Here is a 17,703-nt window from a genome sequence, read left to right on the forward strand (position 1 = left end):
GTTAAATTGCAGAGAGAAAAGTTTGTGAGTTCTGCTGAAAAAAAACCATTAAACCCCTTTATTTACTTGTATTTAAGCTGTGCACAACAGTTAAAAAAAAGAAAGAAAGGGGCAAAATCAGACTTCATTGAAACCTTCTTGCACAGAGATGTGCCTGGATCTGAGGGCTTCTGTCTCTCCTATCTTTTCGCAAGAAGGAGGTGAGGTTGGGGTGGTAAATGGGGGAAAGAATGAATATAGTGCAACAGGCTGCCGTTACCTCCCAGTGAGCCTCCTCTCTTTACTAGTTCAGTCCTTGTGCTGCGAGGGAGGGTTCATTCTTTGGAAGGATCCTAGATAAGCGACTTGGGTATAAATCCATTCTGAGTGGGCGGATCGGGGACACTTTCCCTTGTGCATCTGGAATTTGCGGGGGGAGATCTGTGTATATGCATAATCCTTTGTGATGGTTTCTAGAGAGGCTGAGAACCAGCAGAAAAATCTGCCACAAATTGACCACATCTTGCTGGCCCTCAGCATCGTAGGATATGGAAACAGCTGCAACAATGCGCTTTTCTCGAGGGAATTCCTATTTTATAAGCATCTCAGTGCATGACGAATAAATGGGGTCTTTGTTTTAGTGGCTCCATGTTGCTCCTGGCTGGGAACTGAGTGGTGAAGTGAGGCTCACGCACCTGCAGTGGTTGGGGGACTGTTCAGTATAGAAGTCTGTCTGGTGGAAAATGATGGAGATCCTGGTTTCTGATCACAGCTGAGACTCTGACCCTCCTTGTGACCCAGTCCAGTAGGCCAGTAATCTGAAAAGGGCTGGAGATTCTGTCTGCCCAATTTGAGGCATCTTTGACCTTATTTTCAGAAATGGAGAGCTCTTCAGTTTGAGACATGTAGGTTTGGCACCTATGTGAATCATGCTTAGGGTGTCTTGAATCGGACAGCAAGCATCGTTATTGCTTTTGGTAGTAACCCTGCTGTCCCTCAGTTTTCCGGTCTACAAAATGGGCATAACACCTTTAAACCATGTTTCAAAGGTGAAAAGCATGACACAAAAGTGAGCCAGGGCAGCAAATGTTCCTTGTTACTAAATACTGTGAGGTATTTTTATCCTCAGTTATAAGTGAAACCTCTTGGAAAGTGAAGGCAGAGTTTGTCCTCTCTCTAGTTCTTTCAAATGAAGCACCTGTGTGGGACCCAGGAGCTAGGTTGAAAAGTTGCTTGTTGCTTTAGTCTTGCGACTGCTGTATTTTTTTCAGGGTTGGAGGGTGACTTGACAGTCATGTCCCAAGCAGGGTCCTTTCCTGAAAGCAGCATTACAGGGGAGTTTCCTGGAGCTCAGCATTTTTGTCAGGGGACAAAAGTCCTGGCTATAAATACTTGGAGCCAGATCCTCACCTATTGTATCTCACTGGTTCAGGATATAACACTTCTTGCTTTTCTTGCTAATGCCAGGGACACTTGCATATTCCCACATGAAAGTTTACCCCTGAGCTTTAAAGGTTTAGGGTCAATTTCTGATCCTGTTGAAATCAGCAGAACCCAGCTTTGGCTTTTTGGTTTGTGTTTGAAGCTCAGTTATGTGCTGTGCCCAATCACGGGGCAATGCCAGCACCCCACCCCTTTAACTGGAAAATAGCAGCTGCTAATACTGCCAGGTTTTAAAAGCAGAAAGATTACACCGCTGGGCAGTGCGGGCCAGCGTGGGTGGGATGTTCGTGTACAGCTCAGCAGGATGGACCAGGCTGTGGTAGGAGAGGGGGGTTCCCCCACGGCTTCCTTCTTTTTTTGTCAGATCCCCTTTGTTTCTTCTGAGTCACATGTTGCTGAGAAATGTGCTTGATGACTTTTTCCCTCCTTTTGCACGGGCACTGGGATGCTGGCCAGAGGCATGGCCCTGTTTTCCTTGGACCCAGTCCAGAGCACTGCTGAGCCTCTGCACTTCCTACTGACTTCAGAGGGCCTGACGGGGCCCAGCACCTCTCACACAACCAGTGCAGCAGTGGGTCTTTGCTTGCTCTAATCCCTCCTTTCCATCTCACTCTGTAGGTGAATGAAATGCTTAAGAAAGAAGTGGCAGGCAAGGTTCTTTGGGGAAAAGTGATCTCTTTTATTAAACCAACTTAAATATTTTGGAAAAATTCTTCTTTGCAAGCTTTCGGGTATAAATACCCTTTGTCAGGCTGCGGAGGCATCTTGTCTGCCTGTGTCCTTAGACCAACACGGCTACAACCTACACCCCTTAACAAGAAAGAAGTGGGAAGTCTGGGTTGTTTCTAAACCCGCTGGGATGTAAAGTGTTAGATTCAATTCCACTTCCATGGTAACTTTGCCCTTGACCAAAATCCTCTCTCAACTGAACCTCCAGTGAGTGATCATTGGCATGGACTCTCATGCCTCCAACGTGCCTCTGCCTTGTCCTGGAGAGACCTTGGTAGATTTGGGCAACTGAACCTCTGATCTGAAACCACCCAGCAGCGATCAGGGGATAAAAGCTATTGACCGGGTCTGGATTGGGACGGGTGCCCTAGGAGTGAACAGCTGTGAGCATTTTGACTTTAGAGGATCACGCCACCATCCTTTAGGAGAGAACTTTCTAGGAAGAGAAGGCTCCTGGTGAAGGGCTCCTGTCCTGCAGCGCACTCTTATCTCTCCTGGTTTGTTTACCTGACCTGCCCAGCCATTTCTAAATCATAAAATTTAACTCTGTTTAACATTTGCCCCTTTGCGTTCTTTCTCACCTAGCCCTGGCATCACCGTGGCCTTGGCAGAGCGCAGTCGGAGCCTGATGTAATGAGTAACCGGGTAAATGGAAGGAGCGGGCGGCAGGGCATTGTCCAGTGGCACTGTGCTGCCTGCTGCCTTTCCTTCCAGAAAAGCGCATGGAGCCAATTCTGCCCTCTGTTCTTTGTGTGAAACCTGTCATCCGGAAAGCAGAGGCTTAGTTCGTGCCTCGTGGAGGTCAGAACGTGGCCCCGATGCTGTAGAATAGAAATCTGCTTGGCTCCCATGTTTTCTTTTCTCGTGTCAGGTGGACAGATCTTCGGCAACAAGTAGCACAGCCTCGCAGCAAGCTATGGACAAGGCAAATCTGAGCTCAGGCTGCTCCAGCTTTCCTCCTTCAAAGCAGGTCTCCCTAGAAATGCCGCTCTCCTGCTATTTTATGTCGACTCCGCACGTCAGGAGGTGTCGCAGATTACTAAATCTACACACGACTTATCAGTCACCTTCCTGCTTTCTTTGTAATTGAGGACTAGAGAGATTGGGATAGGGCAGGGTTGGTGGACGTGGAACGGAGGAGTTGGGGTGGATGAAGGGAGCAAGAGCAGCCTGCAAGCCCTCTAGAGCTGGGCTGGCAGGCCCGGTAGGACTGATCTAGGATGGGAGCTAGGGAGAAGAGCGGTGACCTGACTCAGGGGATCAGAGAGAGCTGTGGCTCAATGGGGGTATTGAAAATATTTTGGGTATTCAGCATTGTGGAATGAAAGGGTAAAAGTCATTTTAAAACACTTCCTCTCCTCCTCCACAAATGCCTTTTGCAGCATTTCCTCTTAGCCTTGCTTTCAGGGGCCCTTTCAGGTGCTCTGCACAGCCCCTTCGCTGCCCTGGGTTCTCGGTCTCTCCCACAACACAGCCTCACAACCTGCGCTCCTCCCAAGGCTTCTCAGTATAACGAGGGGTGGGCAAGCAGGGCATGAGCCCTGGGCACTGATTTAGAAAGGCAGCACAGCCGTCAGCCACTGCCACAGGGCACAACATTGCTTGCTGCGCCTCTGGGGCTTCTTTTCCCCCCCCGTGTCCAATATGCTGACCTGTGGCTTGAGGCACCCTCCCCTTCCCCCCCGAAAACCTACTTCTCTAGCTCTGCCATCCCTCGCCGGTCTCCCTGGCACTGGCGGTTGCACTTTTGTTCTGCTGTTTCTGCCCTCGATGAGGCTTGGCCCGGGAGTTTCCAAGAGCTTGTCGAGTACCTTGTACACACTGACAGTGTTATATACACGGCCCATTATTGTGGAATTGTTTTTCTATTGCAACCTGTCATTGTTTGAACTTTTCCTCCCCCACACACTGCTTTTATTCTGGGCAATTAGAACCGCCTGTTCTTTAAATCCTCTTAGTAGTGAGATGCCAGTGCAGTTAACTGGCTTTATTTTAACCCTCTGTCTCTCACTTAACTGTCTTCTCACCTGTAATTTATCCCACATAGGGGTTCTCCTCCATACTCGTGGCTTTGATTCAATGTCTTCTGGGTGATTTCTGCCTTTTGTATGATCCACATTATTCAGGATTGGAATCTCTCCGCTTCGCACAGGAACCAACAGGGATCATTAGGTGCCCTGAGCATAGAGCACTATTTTCAATGTTGGCTTTTCATCAGATAAAATACCTCCAGCACTGGGGCCATTCAGACTCACACAGTATACCGCACAGTGCTCTGCCTTTCAGGCCAAGCAAGAAGAGCTGGGACTGTGTCGGTGTTGCTGGCCCTGCAGGGCACGTGTCCTCTGGCAGGAAGCGGATGCACCCGTAGGGCTTGGATGGGATTAAAGATGGCCATGGAGGCCCTCCTATGCTTCTGCATATATCATCAAAAATGGCCTCTTATTTCTTCCTGCTTGAGCTGCCCAAGGTCTGCTTTGCATTTCCCATTGAAATGCAAAGCATTTCCCATTGACTTCCATCAGAGTTGGACAATTTGCTAACTCTGAGATTCAGGCCCTTCATGTGTGAAGGCCCATCTTTAGACACGAAGGGCCTGAATTTCACTTAGCAAATTGCACAACTTGGATGCGGCTAAAACTGGTGGAGACACGAAACCAGTGGCCGCTTCTGGCCAGAGGAGCAGCACTCATGGCTCAGGAAGACAGCTGATCCATGGTGTTTGCTAGAGGGAAGGCTGCCTCGTCTCATGGAGGCCCATGTTACAGCAAACAAGGGCATCTATCCCAGGTGCCTTCATAGCCACGGTAACTGTAATATTTGAGCATGTGTTGTAGCCTAGAAGGTACAGTGCTCATCCTGATGTATGCTCCCAAGAGGATGGGGAGGGGCAAGGACCTGTCCAGCGTAACTATTGAGCGTATTCCCCTCGCTCTGGTTGATTTGGGCACTCGTGCTCTGTTCAGCTGTAGAGCACCTGTCTGGTCTTTAGAGCGTCATTGTGGCAGGCTCCGGAGACACTGCCTCTTCTTTATTGAACAGTCCCTCTTCCTCTGTAGTTTGGCTTCTTGAGAGGCCCAGAGTGGAGAATAGCGGGTCACCCTTCACAGCATTGTAGCAGTCCCATGGCTACTAGCCCAGTGGCTTTCAACCTTTTTAGACTCAAGCACCCCTAGATAGGCTCCAGGCACCTCTGGATAGACTCAAGGCACTCCTTGGGAAATGCCAGCCCTTAGTTTTCGCTCTTTTTTTGCCGACAGAAAAGCTTAGAGCAGTTTTTTTGCAGAGGACTTGGACCATAACTAATTATTTCTATTTGCAGCCTCTGGGTTTATCTTGCGAATCATTTATTGGAAATGTACCACTGCAAACACTGTGTGGGGCCCTGTAGCACCCTTGAAAGGATCTCAAGGCACCCTGGTTGAGAATCGGTGTGCTAGCCTGTGTTAACTTGGCTTGATTTCTGGTTATAAGCACAAACTCAGCTGATGCAAATCAGCATTCCCCTACTCATGTTAATCCCCTCATTTGAGCTGAGGATGTGACTTTTTCTCTCGAGGAAAATCCCTTGCATCTGGGCTTTGTTTTTGCTTAGTACCCTGGCCACCTCATAGTGAAGCCTTGTTTCAAATGGCTTCTCGGACTGTCCATGTCATACCTTCCAGTTTTCTCCAGTAAAGATTGGAAACTTAACTCAAATTGGGATTTCTCAAACTAGGGTAGGCAGTGCACTTCCGGTGGCCACATAAAAGGAAGGAGTGAGAAAACAAAACAAAAAAAAAGGAAAGGGGGAATACAAATGCAGGGAAGAGAGGAGAGAGAAAAAATGAAGAACCCTACAATTTCTTGGGTGGTTGGAGGGGGAACCAAGATTGGTTATGACTTTGATTCTGTTATGGGTGATAATAGGATTTATGGTAATAGGAGCCCTCTACTTAGCACAGGTAGGATATTATGGTATGGAGGTGTTCTCATAATGCATCTGGATTATATCCAATAACCTACTCTTATAACTGGACCTCTGACCTGTTGGGACCAAGAATCTCGGGGGTTGTAAGTCCTTTGGATCTCACATTATAGTGCGGTGAAGGCAACCAGGATAGAAGATGGTCTCAAAGTGGGGGCAGCGTAGGATCCTGTCAGTTAGGTACAGCAAGGGAGACCCTGTCCACGTCCCTCTGCCTGTCTCTCGGCCACTCTTCACCCTTGTCTCTTCTTTTACAGTGCTCTGCACACACACGCGCCCCTTCCCAAGCCTGCAGCAGCCAACAGCTACGTCTGTGGGATCTTAGACATTCCACTTCTCACCAAAACTGTGGATCAGTGCCTGGAGGAGGCAGTCCACCGATTTCCAGATCGCGAAGCCGTGGTGTTTTGTCGAGAAGGGGTTCGGAAGACCTTTGCCCAGTTCAAACAGGATGTAAGCAGTTGGTGTGCTACGAACTCCAGTCCTGTAGCTCATCCCCCATGACCACGGGGAGTCATAGGATGCTGGCAGGAAAGCAGGCTCAGACAATCAGAAAGCCATTTCATCGTGGGGTTGAGCAGGACAGGGGGGAGTTGGGCTTGTTTTTTCTGGATCTTCAGCCCGGTCCTGAATAGATAGAAAACCCTACATATTGCCTCATTGCCTGACAAGGTGTTAGCCATGTTTATCCTATCTACCTGCACTGTAAGGAATGAAGTCAAAGGGAGGAGGCAAGCCATGCCAGAAGCATATGTTATACATGAAGCACTTTCCAGAACAAACTGCTGCTCCTACGAAATGTTTCCCCCTCTCTGATATTATTATGGGCCCAAGCCTGAAGGGTTTTTCATTGGGGTCTGATCTAATATTGTTCTACAGGTCCACGTTGCAGACTTGTGGCACTCAGCAGCACCCTGTCAAACACACTGCACAGCTCCCCAGGCTGGGCTGGATGCAGCATAGCTACAGCTGCAGAGCAGCGAGGACAGGCCAATTGACTCTGCCTTTCAGCATTGCTAAATCACCCATTCCCACCGCTCCACAGTCCCTGCCACATGGCTTCCAACTGGGAGACCGTGCACAGGTGTTTGAGGGGTTGCTGGCGGGCAGGGTAAATTTGCAGTCTAGACAGCCATTTCAGCAGCCTGCAGCCTCGAGCTTCTCAATCTTTATGCAAGTAAAAAACTCATTGGAACGAGTGAGAGTTTTGCTGAATGAAGAGTGCAGGACTTAACTCCAGCTATAATAAGTGACACAAATGGGTACTTTGGATATATGATCAATACTCCACATGTAATTGGACAGCAAATTTCCACCATGTTTGCAATGTGATCTCTGGTTTGATGTATGAATATAAGCAACTGGACCCAAGGCATTCATATATTATGTTGCGTAGATTGGCTAGATGGTTGTTAAACTGCAGAGAGAAAAAAATTGTGAGCTCTGCTGAAAAAAGAATGGAAACCCTGTATTTACTTGCATGGAAGCTTCCTGTTTCTTAAACTGAGCAGAGGACAGAGAGATCTCACAAATAGCTGCCAAATCGAAACCCCAGTCATTTAAAATCAGAAAGTGTCTGGGAGGCCCCTGAAGATATTGGGCTGTGTATGTCCAACCCAATCTGAAATATGTTTATAATGATGCAAAATAGTAATTTAAATATAACAACTGGGCCCTGACACAAGTTGGCAGGGTTGGAAATCAAGTTAGATTGTTTTCATCATCCGAGTCTTTTCAGGAGCAAGCAGTAATTCATGTATGGTTTGAGTCCACCCCTCTAAGTGGGCCCACTATGTGCTTTGGACTATTGAAGTCATAGTTTCAGGGGCTGAAGAGGAATGAAGTGTTTTACAGGCCTTGTCTGTAATTTCACCCATAGGTGTTTGCTTATAGCAGATCCTACCTCCCTTTGTACACATGCTTCAAATTTGCTGCTTTTGTGCCTTCCATCACCCGTGAGTGGAGGCAGTTTGATTTCTGCATATGCATCATTTATAGTAATATGATAGTAATTAAGTAATAAACTGACAGTCTGTACAGGAGTGCTGCAGCATGTGCAGTCTCAGTTTCTTAAAATGGCTGCTAAAATGACATTATGCCCAAAGGATTTAATATGCCTTGATGTGGACTGTGAGCACCCCACCGTAAGGGGGCTTTTTCCCCATCTGACTGTGGAATACATTGCTTTTTTCATTTTTTGTAGGTGGACCAGGCATCAGCTGGGCTTCTGGCTCTTGGCCTCAAGAAAGGTGACCGACTGGGAATGTGGGGCCCCAACATGTATGAGTGGGTCCTAATGCAGTTTGCAACTGCTCAGGCAGGAATCATCCTGGTAAGGAGATTGTCTTTCATCTTGAGCTACCCGTACTTTTCACTTAGAGCAAAGAAGGGAGATGGGGGTGAAACCAGGAGCACAGGGATTTGAATAACTTAAATAAAATAATGCATCAAAGGAGCTGAAGTCACAGTCCCAACAAAGTCTATACAGCTGTTATCCTCACCCTGTTTTCTTGGGTAACTCAGGATGCCAAGCTAATGAGACACTAGCTTGCCGATGATGTACCTTACAATTAATGGTGGCATGAAAAAGCTGGAAACATCCTTAGATACAGCCCTGGTGGCCCAACCAAGCACTTGCTATTCAAATCCATCCTGAATTCATTCTGTGTCCCTAAAGAAAGGGACCACTCTAAATACATGTAACTATGCTGTCTGCCCCCATTGAGATTCAACCATCACATGATGGTATCACTTGCTGCTTTAACATATGGTTTGTCTTATTTAGACAATGATCTCCTCGGCTGGAAGTTTTGTACAGCATGCTGATATCATTCAAAATATATAGTATTGGGTAGAGTGAGTCAGTGGGCTCAACTGGCTGACTGCCAAATATATGAATTTGATAGTTCTGGTGGCCAGGCTGCATTTAGAGAGAGTTATAAGCTGTATGACGTATCCATCCTATTTGTTGTCCAGTAAGGAGTCTTAATTGCCCCTAGAATTTGGGATCACCATAATTTAGTGGACTGGGCAAATGCCTGGGAGTCAGGAAGCCTGGTTTCTACCCCTAACTTGGCCATATTTGTACGATGCTATATCACTTAGCTTTTGGGCCTCTGTAACACTAAAAATAAAGATCAGTTAGTTGTCTTCCCATGTTACCCTGAAATCTTTGGGATCAGCATCTCCTAGACTTGGTTTTCAAATAGAAGAAAGAAGCTGTGTCTTCTCCTTTTCTCTTGGAGCGTGTGGTGTAAAGGTGGAGTTTGAAGGCATCTTCAGAGCCTAGATTAATTCTCCCATCTCTTCCTCTTTGTAGGTGTCTGTGAATCCAGCCTATCAGGCCCAGGAGCTGGAGTTTGTGATCAGAAAGGTACTGTGGACCGCTTGCAACTAATGCCACTTACTTTTGAAATGGAAGTGTGTCAAAGGCTGAGGGTAACCATGGGAACAGCACTAGGAAACAAACTTCTGATTATGGCACTTGGGGAATTCAAGCAGTGGGAAGAAAGGCTGCTAAGAGGCTGATCTGCGTGAACAGGGCTAGGGGGGTAGATGGAGGGAGTGCTGTTGTGCGGTGGTTGGGCATGCAGAATGTGAACAGCTGGAATGAATTCCCTTCATTCAATTATTGTTGTTCCCTGTGGTTACCTTCCCACCTCCGCCTGCCTGCGTTGGAGCCCTCTCTCTCTGCCAATGGTCATTTTTGCACTAGATGCTGAAGAAAACCCATGTAGGCACGAAGGGTTTGTTGCAGAGCTGCTTTTGTCTGAGAAGCAGTCCCCTCGGACTGCAAAGCATTAAGGGTGACAAACCCACTCGCTCAACAGGTGTGTGGTTAGCAAGCCTGATGAAGCAATGCTCTTCCTTGAGTCAATGCAACGACAGCCAAGCCTCATGATCCAACTGCAGCAAGTCCTCTTGATCTGCTGGGGGAGTAGGAGCAGCAGGCTCCAACCACTGACTCTTCCCTTGAGGTTTCCTAACTAGAAAAGCAATAACCTTGAACTTCTTTGGAAGCCTCTTTTAGTATGGACACAGCAGTGGGCTTCCCTTTTGGGAGGCTTGCTGAGCTTAAAGCTCAGTTGGAAGGACAGCATCAGTGAGGATCACAATGGTAAAACTCCCATTGGCTTCAGTGGGGTCAGGGTGACACTAGAGAGGAGAAAAGCCTCTTAAGTGCCAGCCTCCACAGTCCTGAGGAATTGCTCCATGTGGTGTTTCTTCTATAGCCACCTTTAGTTCCATTTGAATCTGTTTTGTGTTTTACTCCATCCACTCGTTGTGGCCATGGTTAGGCTGCCCTCATGCCTGCCTTCTTTTCAGAGCTGCTTTGGACTGTTTCCCAGGCTGTCTGTAACACCCCCCCAGGATAACCAGGGGTGACTAAGCTGATCCAATTTCTTATCCTTGGTAACAAAGGATTAAGTCTATTCAACCTTCATTTTGGATCAAATTAATTCATCCAGGTTTACAGAGCCCCCTGCACTGGTCTGGCTTGTTTGGCTTTGCAATCAAAAGGATTAGTACAAGAAGACACAGCCAACGTGCCACCACCAGCTACCCCCACGCCATGAGCACGTGGAAGTGGGGGATTTGGGGCAGCCAAAAAAGGACCTTCTCCCACAGCAGTGCTCCAACCTGATCTCCCCAAATCATCCTCCATATAAACCATTTACTTTCCTCTCACAACCTGGCTTCCATTTTCCCAGATTTAGCCATTTTCTGCTATGTTTTTCCTTGAAGTTTCTTTAGTCCATACATGAAGAAGGATCAGATAGGGCATCTGCATGTAGAGTTAAATTAAAGGTGGAGGGGTGCTCTGCTATCCCTAGATCTTGGGGTCTGAGACCTCTCTTTGCTGGGATCAGACAGCTGTCATGCTCCTGCCTTTCTTGCTTATGTTTTAGGTCCTGATCTAGCTCGAGCTAAGATTTCATTTCTGATCAGCTTTGGAGGAACAGTAGCGACTTCCTTTTCCTCCCCTGCAGATGTGCCTTTTGTTTTTATCTCAGCCTCTGCGGGTCAGATGCTGCTCTCATTTTCATTGCTGTAATTGTTTTGTTCCAGTTGTATCAAAATGAAATGTAATTTGCCATTTAGAAAAAATATTTTAATTTCGAAAAAAGAGTCAATATGTTTAAGGGGCTCCAAAAGCTTAGGAAACCTGAAAACAAAAGCAAGTTTGTTTGACCCCAAAATGAAATATTTGGGTTTCTACGTTTTGCTGAGAGAACTTATTTTTTTTCTTAATTTTGCGTTGTCCTGAACTGAAAACATTTAAATGGTTCTTTTTCCAGTTGATTGACCAAATGGACAAAAACACCAATCAAGTCAGCAATTCATGCTGATCTAGTGACAGAGGCAGCAAGCAGCCTGGTATCAGTCAGCAGCACAGAATCTGTTCTGCTGTCTTGCTAACAAAAAGGAAACTGCAAGGGTTCAGCAAAATGCTCCAGGCCCGGAAACCCACAGCTGCACATGCAAATTAGCTGTCTGCTGGGTAGAGCCATGGAGCGTGCAGATGCAGCTATGCAGGTGCATTCTGGCTTATGCGCCAGGCTTCGACAGTGCAAGTGCAAGAGCTTGATTCACCTCTTTTAAGAGTAGTGCTGCTGGAATGAGTGAATAAAATCAGTGGAAGTGCTAGGAAAATCAAGCTGCTCTCTTTTCCACACTGATCAACTCAGTATTAAAGCTGGTTTCAACCCTGGCCTGGGCTCCCTCCATATCACCATCACCTTGAGTGCCAGCAGGAGTTTTGGAAATGGAAGCTTCGTCTTCCATTCCTGGGTTGTATTAACAGGAGTGTCACTTGCAAATCAAGGGAAGTAATTCTTCTGCTTTCTTCAGCACTGGTGAGACCTCCTCACTGTGCTCTGTTTTGGACCCCACACTTCAAAAACAGTGGGGTCAGTTTGGAAAGTGTCCAGCACAGGGCTACAAACATGATTAGGGACCTGGGAGGCAAAACTTCTCAGCACAGGTTGAAAGAACAAGGGTGATTTAATCTGGTGAAGAGAAGACTGAGGAGGGATTTGATAACAGTCTTCAAATGCCTGCAGGGTGATTACAGAGAGGATGGAGACGGGCTTTGCTCTGTGGCTGCAGAGGACAGGACTAGAAGCAATGGCCTCAAGCTGCACCAGGAGAAATTTAGGTTGGAGATTAGGAGGAAGTGCTTGACAATGAAGAGTGGTCCAGCACTGGAACAGGCACCTAGAGAAGCTGTGGATTCTCCATGCTTGGAAACTTTCAAAAGCAGGTTGGGCAGACACTTCTCTGGGATGGTTTAGTCAAGGAAGATCCTGGGGGCTGGAGTAGACAGCCTTGCGAGGTTCCTTCCAGCCCTACATTCCTATGATTCTATGTATAATGTACTAGTTACACATCCTAGGCCAACATAAGTGGGTGTTGTTCTACTAAAGTCCATGGAGTTGCATCTGCCTACACCAAACATCACATTAAATCTCATTGCAAGTGAGCACGTGCCTTGTGTCTCAGGGCTGCTGCTTTGATGAGCCACAAAAAAAATTGATCCCACTGTATGTCGTCCAGGATGGTGCAGGGGTCCCTCCCACAGGAGGAGTAGTGTTCCTTCCCTTTCTCTTTGCAAGAACCAGTTATTTTCCTGTCTGGTGACTTTCTAAGCCACTTTACAGCACAGCTTCTGGTAGGTTGATGCCAGCACAGTGTTAAAGCTCATTAAAGATGAGGTCTTTGTAACATACACTTGCTTGTAGACCAGCCAGCCTTGAAGAAAATCCATGTGTCATCATATTAAGGACCTAGCTTCTTGCATTTAGTTTCTCTGGGGCCATGAGGTTTTCCATCAGCAGTGGCTGCCAGTGCTGTGCCCTCTCCAGTGCCAGAGCCTACTCATTATTTGTTGGATAATATGAGTTTTAGCTTAGCCTGACTTTTGACGGAGTCTCTCATTCCCTCTCCCTTTCCCCCTGCAGGTTGGCTGCAAGGCTTTGGTATTTCCCACTCAGTTTAAATCACAGAAATACTATGAGATCCTGAAGCAAGCTTGTCCTGAGCTAGAGAAATCCAGCCCAGGAGGACTAAAGAGCAAAAGGTAAGTAAGATGCACCAGAAATCCTCTCGGCAGCCCCACAGCCATGTTCTGCTTTACGTCCTCAGCCCTGCACAGTGATGGAGCTACTGAATAATCCCAAGGGGAAAAGGTCCCAAGCAAATTCTGTCTGTAGAATTCAGTACTCTGTGACATCCGTCACTGAGCTATCTGAATACCAAATAGACCCCAGACCACTGACTGATAATATTGGGCCCCTTTCTTTTCCCCACTTTGAAGTCAGCCACCAATCATACAGTTTCTTCCCCATGAAATAAAGGAAACTCTCATTTAGACTGAGCTGAGCCATGGATATGGGATCCCAGTTTTGTCACACACAGCTCCTCTTTTATCATCTGCATTCCAGACTTGCTAAATAGAAGGGTTATCTCACTATCCCCTCTGACCCTCTTAGCAAACTTCATCCTGTGTCAAGAGAGATGGTAAGGTCCTTCCTAGGAGTGTACCTTTGATAACCCACAGGTATCAAGCAATCCATTCTTCTGCCTGTTTTTATTTGTGCCAGGCTCCCTGATCTATCAGTTGTCATCACCTTGGACTCCAAGCTGCCGGGCACATTCCAGATGAGCGAAATGATGCAGGCTGCAGAAAGCAGCCATGTGAAGCAGCTGAGAGACATCCAGCAGACTCTGTCCTATAATGAGCCCATCAACATCCAGTTCACTTCGGTAGGTGCCTCGCACTGCTCTGCCCTGCAGCTGGCACCCAACACCCTGGTCCTTGTGAATGGCACCAGACTTGTGGGCATGCTAAGCACAGAGGGTGAACGCTGTTCTTCACCCCTTCGGAGTAAGATTGAGAAGATAATTTAAGATTTTCCCCTTTCCTTTTCCAGTCCCATAGCTCAGCACTTCTTAGGGTTTGACAGCAAAGCTTATCAGCTAAATCATTACACTCTGATCTCTGCTATAGTTAACGTATTTTGATTTCACTTTACAACTGTGGTGCTTTCCATTCAGATACCACCATGTCTGGATGGAGAATAAAGGGCCAGATCGCTGCGAAAATCTCTAAGTTGGGGCATCCCCACAAGGAACCTTTTCACCTCATAGTCTAAAAGAGTTGTAGAAAGAATCTCATAATGCTGTCTGTCTTCCAGGGTACAACAGGAAGACCTAAAGGGGCCACTCTCTCCCATTACAACATTGTGAATAATGCAAACCTGATTGGAATGAGATTAGGAGTCTCTAAGTCGGTGAGTCTCCTGGATGGATGCATAGGTTGGGGATGGGTGCTGCTTGTGCCAAAGTGGGACTGAACTCACGGAAAAGGTAGACCTCTGACCAGCAAAAGGGGGTCTTTCGCTCCAAGTTGGGTGTTAGGGATGGTGAGAGAATGCTTTAAGGGGAGCCCCAATCACTGAGGATGGAGGAGGGGTATGCCTTTGGATGGCAGCAGGAAGCACCTTCACAAGACTGGGCTTAATGCACCTTAGCCATTCAGTCTTCAGGTAGCAGTCCTCGGCTCATTAGATCTGGCACCCATCTCTTGCACTCGTATCCTGTAGATCAGTGATTCTCAACCTTGTTAGACCCAAAGAAACCCTCATTAGAGTCAAGATGCCCCTTGGAAAATGCCAGCTTTCAGCTTTCACTCCTTTTGTGATCACAGGAAAAATAATAGGGCTTTCCTTCTACTGTAGAGAGCTCAGAGCACTGCAGGTCAGAGTGCTTTTGACACTGGATTCCTATTTGAAATTTCTAGGTTTATCTTGTGAACCATATGTAAATGTTTGTGCATCTTGCAACACCCTAAAAAAGATCTCACAGCACTGTGGGACGCTATAGCACCCTGGATGAGAATGGCTGTTGCAGTACAGCTGATTCTGAAAGTTTCCTTGGAATGTATCCGCCACCCTCAAGTTAATAAGTTTGGAAAAATGACTATTTAAACACATTTTCTTTTGGAAAAATATTTGAATATGTTGGGTTTTATTTCATCTCACCTTAGAAACGCTTACTACTGACATTGTAGTATAACAGCATGGTTGATTGTAATCACACAAATGGGGAAGACTTGGATCTGGGAAAAGAAGAGTATTTACTGCCCTAAATTATTTAAAAAATAAAAAGATCAGTGCCATAGTTGGGGTTTTCTATTATATTCTGCTAGGGTATTTGTAGTTGTTACTCTGCTGTTACTAGCATGTCATGAAATAATGTAAAAATAATTGTAAAGCAATAAACCCCAACAAATAACCAAGGTTTTCTGCAGTCTGTTCCAGACATTTGCAGAGGCATGGAAAGGCCATGCTTCAGCCAGCTCTAGAGATGTGTGGTTTAGAGAGAGGTGCCCATGTGCTCCTTGATGCGAGATGATTCAGACCCTGAGCAGGTCTTATCTCCTCACTGCTTTGTTTGGCTTGATCCCAGGACTCCCGGCTTGTCCTCCCTGTCCCGCTCTACCACTGCCTGGGGTCGGTTGCAGGGTCCATGGTGATGGCTGTGCATGGCCCCACTGCCGTCTTCTCATCTCCAAGTTTTGAGGGGAAAGCAGCGTTGGAGGTGGTGACTCGAGAGAAGTGAGAACCGGTTTGCATGTTCTAGCTACAAGGCAGCTCCACGGTCTTTGCCTGTTGCCTCAGCTTTGCTGGCAGGCAGCCCCAGCTCCTGGCCTTTCTCTTCCCCGCTCCCCTTGACTCCTGCTGAATCACGTTCTCTCCTTCTCTTCCCCGAGTTCTGTCTTGGCTGCACTTGGGTTTATGATATCTCTGTCTCAGTCACAAGCATACGGTGATTCCCCCGGTCCCAGCTGACTTGGCTGGAAGGTGTGCCACTGCCGTGCAATTAGTGAGTGGGATTGGGTCTTTGTGCATAACCAGCTGCCCTTTCTCTCTAGCCCTAGCTGCACCCCAGAAATGGCTGCATTTCAAGGGTGCTACTCCTGGGTAGTTGTAAAGTGGAAGCACTGCTGCTGCCTAAATGTAAAATCAAGTCATTAATCCAATAACCCCAAGTTTGCACTGCTCTCCAAAGCTTCACACAGGGGTGGTGGGGAACAGGGTGCTGGGTCCATACTGCAGCGGGCTGTAACAGCAGCTTTGTTTTTTCTCTCCCCTGCTTTGAAGATGCTCCTATTTACATGGCACTCCAACCATGTTTATAGATATGCTTGCCCAGCCCGACTTCGACAGCTACGACCTCTCGACACTCCGAGGGGGTAAGTATAGGTGCTCAAATGGCAACAGCAAAACCCATGCTGAATTTCCTCTAAGAAGGAAGCTGGACAGTCATTAAGAGGGCTCCTGGTTTAGTGGTGTTTCACTTTAATCATGGAAAAATTATTTCATTTTAGTCAGTATAGGGGTGTTTAATTTTAATTACAGAAAAAATGTGGATTTTGAGTGATGTTTTTTGATCCAAAAATTGGAGGGGTATTGGCCAGAGAAACTACGATCCCTGGTCATTAGTTGGGGTGTCCAGGAAAATTGCTGTTGAGGAGGAAAGATTCATGTTGCTTGTTCTTTCTGTTTCACTGTTAAATTTGAGGCCTGACATTAGAGCTTTCCTTATGATTTCCGTATCTCTAGCACCCTTTCTCCTTTACTCAGAGCAGTTTCCCAACAGGTTGAAAGAGGTACCCAGCTGTTTTGTCTGTTGGAAACAGCAAGTGGACGCTGTATGCTGGGAGCAGTCCCATTGACTTCCATGCCAGTATCCACCAACATGTGGCAGTACATGCCTGGCATACTGTACTCAGTATATGTTCCTTAAGACAAAAAGAGCAGTTGTGTGATGGGCAGTGAATTTATTCAATTTACCAGAGCTATATTTTCATGCCTGTTTAAAGCCACGGATAGAAAATGTGCAGTACTCCCGAGTTTCCTTTTTCTGTTGTATAAAAAAGCACCCCAAATCTCTGTGGAGCGTTCCTGCCCTTTGTGGGTAACAGTTGTACCTGGAGACTCTGGTGACGTCTGCATTAGAAGGACGTGGACAGGGCTTTTAGCTGAGAGTGGGCCTGTTTCTCCAAGTCCATTAAATACACAGACGATTCATCTTGTCCCATGAGCTTAAGCATGAAGGTTGCACGCCAGCCTTGATTAGAGCTATTTCAACTGGTAAGAGAGTCACCTTTCCTCTCCCACTGGAGAGGGACAAGGTTAGGATAAAAACTCCTTGATGGGTGGGGCAGTATCTGGAAGTGTCCCCCTTCAAGGAGTGTGTGTTCCTGGGCTGTTACTTTGTATTTACAAAGCTTCAACCTTGTGTGAACTTGTGCTGAAATCTTTTCTTTTCTTTCCTAATGCAGTGGTGTCCAACCTTTCTGTCCCCAGGGGTCTGGGGAGTAGGTGCAGCTGTTCCACAGGCCAGATTGAACTAGTGTGCAGAGCGGGTCTGTGGCCCGATCCAGCACTTGGGGCTATGTCATCTAGCTCATGGGGCTCCCCAGAGGCATAGCAGGGCAGGGCACTCAGCTCCTCCCCCCAGGTATGCCACCAGGGCTCCCCACATGTCTAGGATTTTGGCAGTGGGGGAGTAGTGGC

General features: G+C 47.0%; 1 protein-coding gene across 1 annotated transcript in view; it reads left to right on the forward strand.

The window, feature by feature from the left end:
* Positions 1 to 17,703, forward strand: part of ACSF2 (acyl-CoA synthetase family member 2) — a 47,187-nt gene that overhangs the window by 3,633 nt on the left and 25,851 nt on the right. The window contains exons 2-9 of the mRNA XM_090059146.1: positions 6,376 to 6,571; positions 8,322 to 8,450; positions 9,438 to 9,491; positions 13,081 to 13,199; positions 13,723 to 13,885; positions 14,317 to 14,412; positions 15,590 to 15,738; positions 16,285 to 16,376. Of these exons, the coding sequence (XP_089915272.1) occupies positions 6,376 to 6,571; positions 8,322 to 8,450; positions 9,438 to 9,491; positions 13,081 to 13,199; positions 13,723 to 13,885; positions 14,317 to 14,412; positions 15,590 to 15,738; positions 16,285 to 16,376 (998 nt within the window). The remainder of the gene's footprint in view (positions 1 to 6,375; positions 6,572 to 8,321; positions 8,451 to 9,437; positions 9,492 to 13,080; positions 13,200 to 13,722; positions 13,886 to 14,316; positions 14,413 to 15,589; positions 15,739 to 16,284; positions 16,377 to 17,703) is intronic.

Source organism: Crocodylus siamensis, chromosome 8 (assembly GCF_052110815.1).
Source record: "Crocodylus siamensis isolate JL-2025a chromosome 8, ASM5211081v1, whole genome shotgun sequence".
In the NCBI taxonomy this organism is placed as follows: domain Eukaryota; kingdom Metazoa; phylum Chordata; order Crocodylia; family Crocodylidae; genus Crocodylus; species Crocodylus siamensis.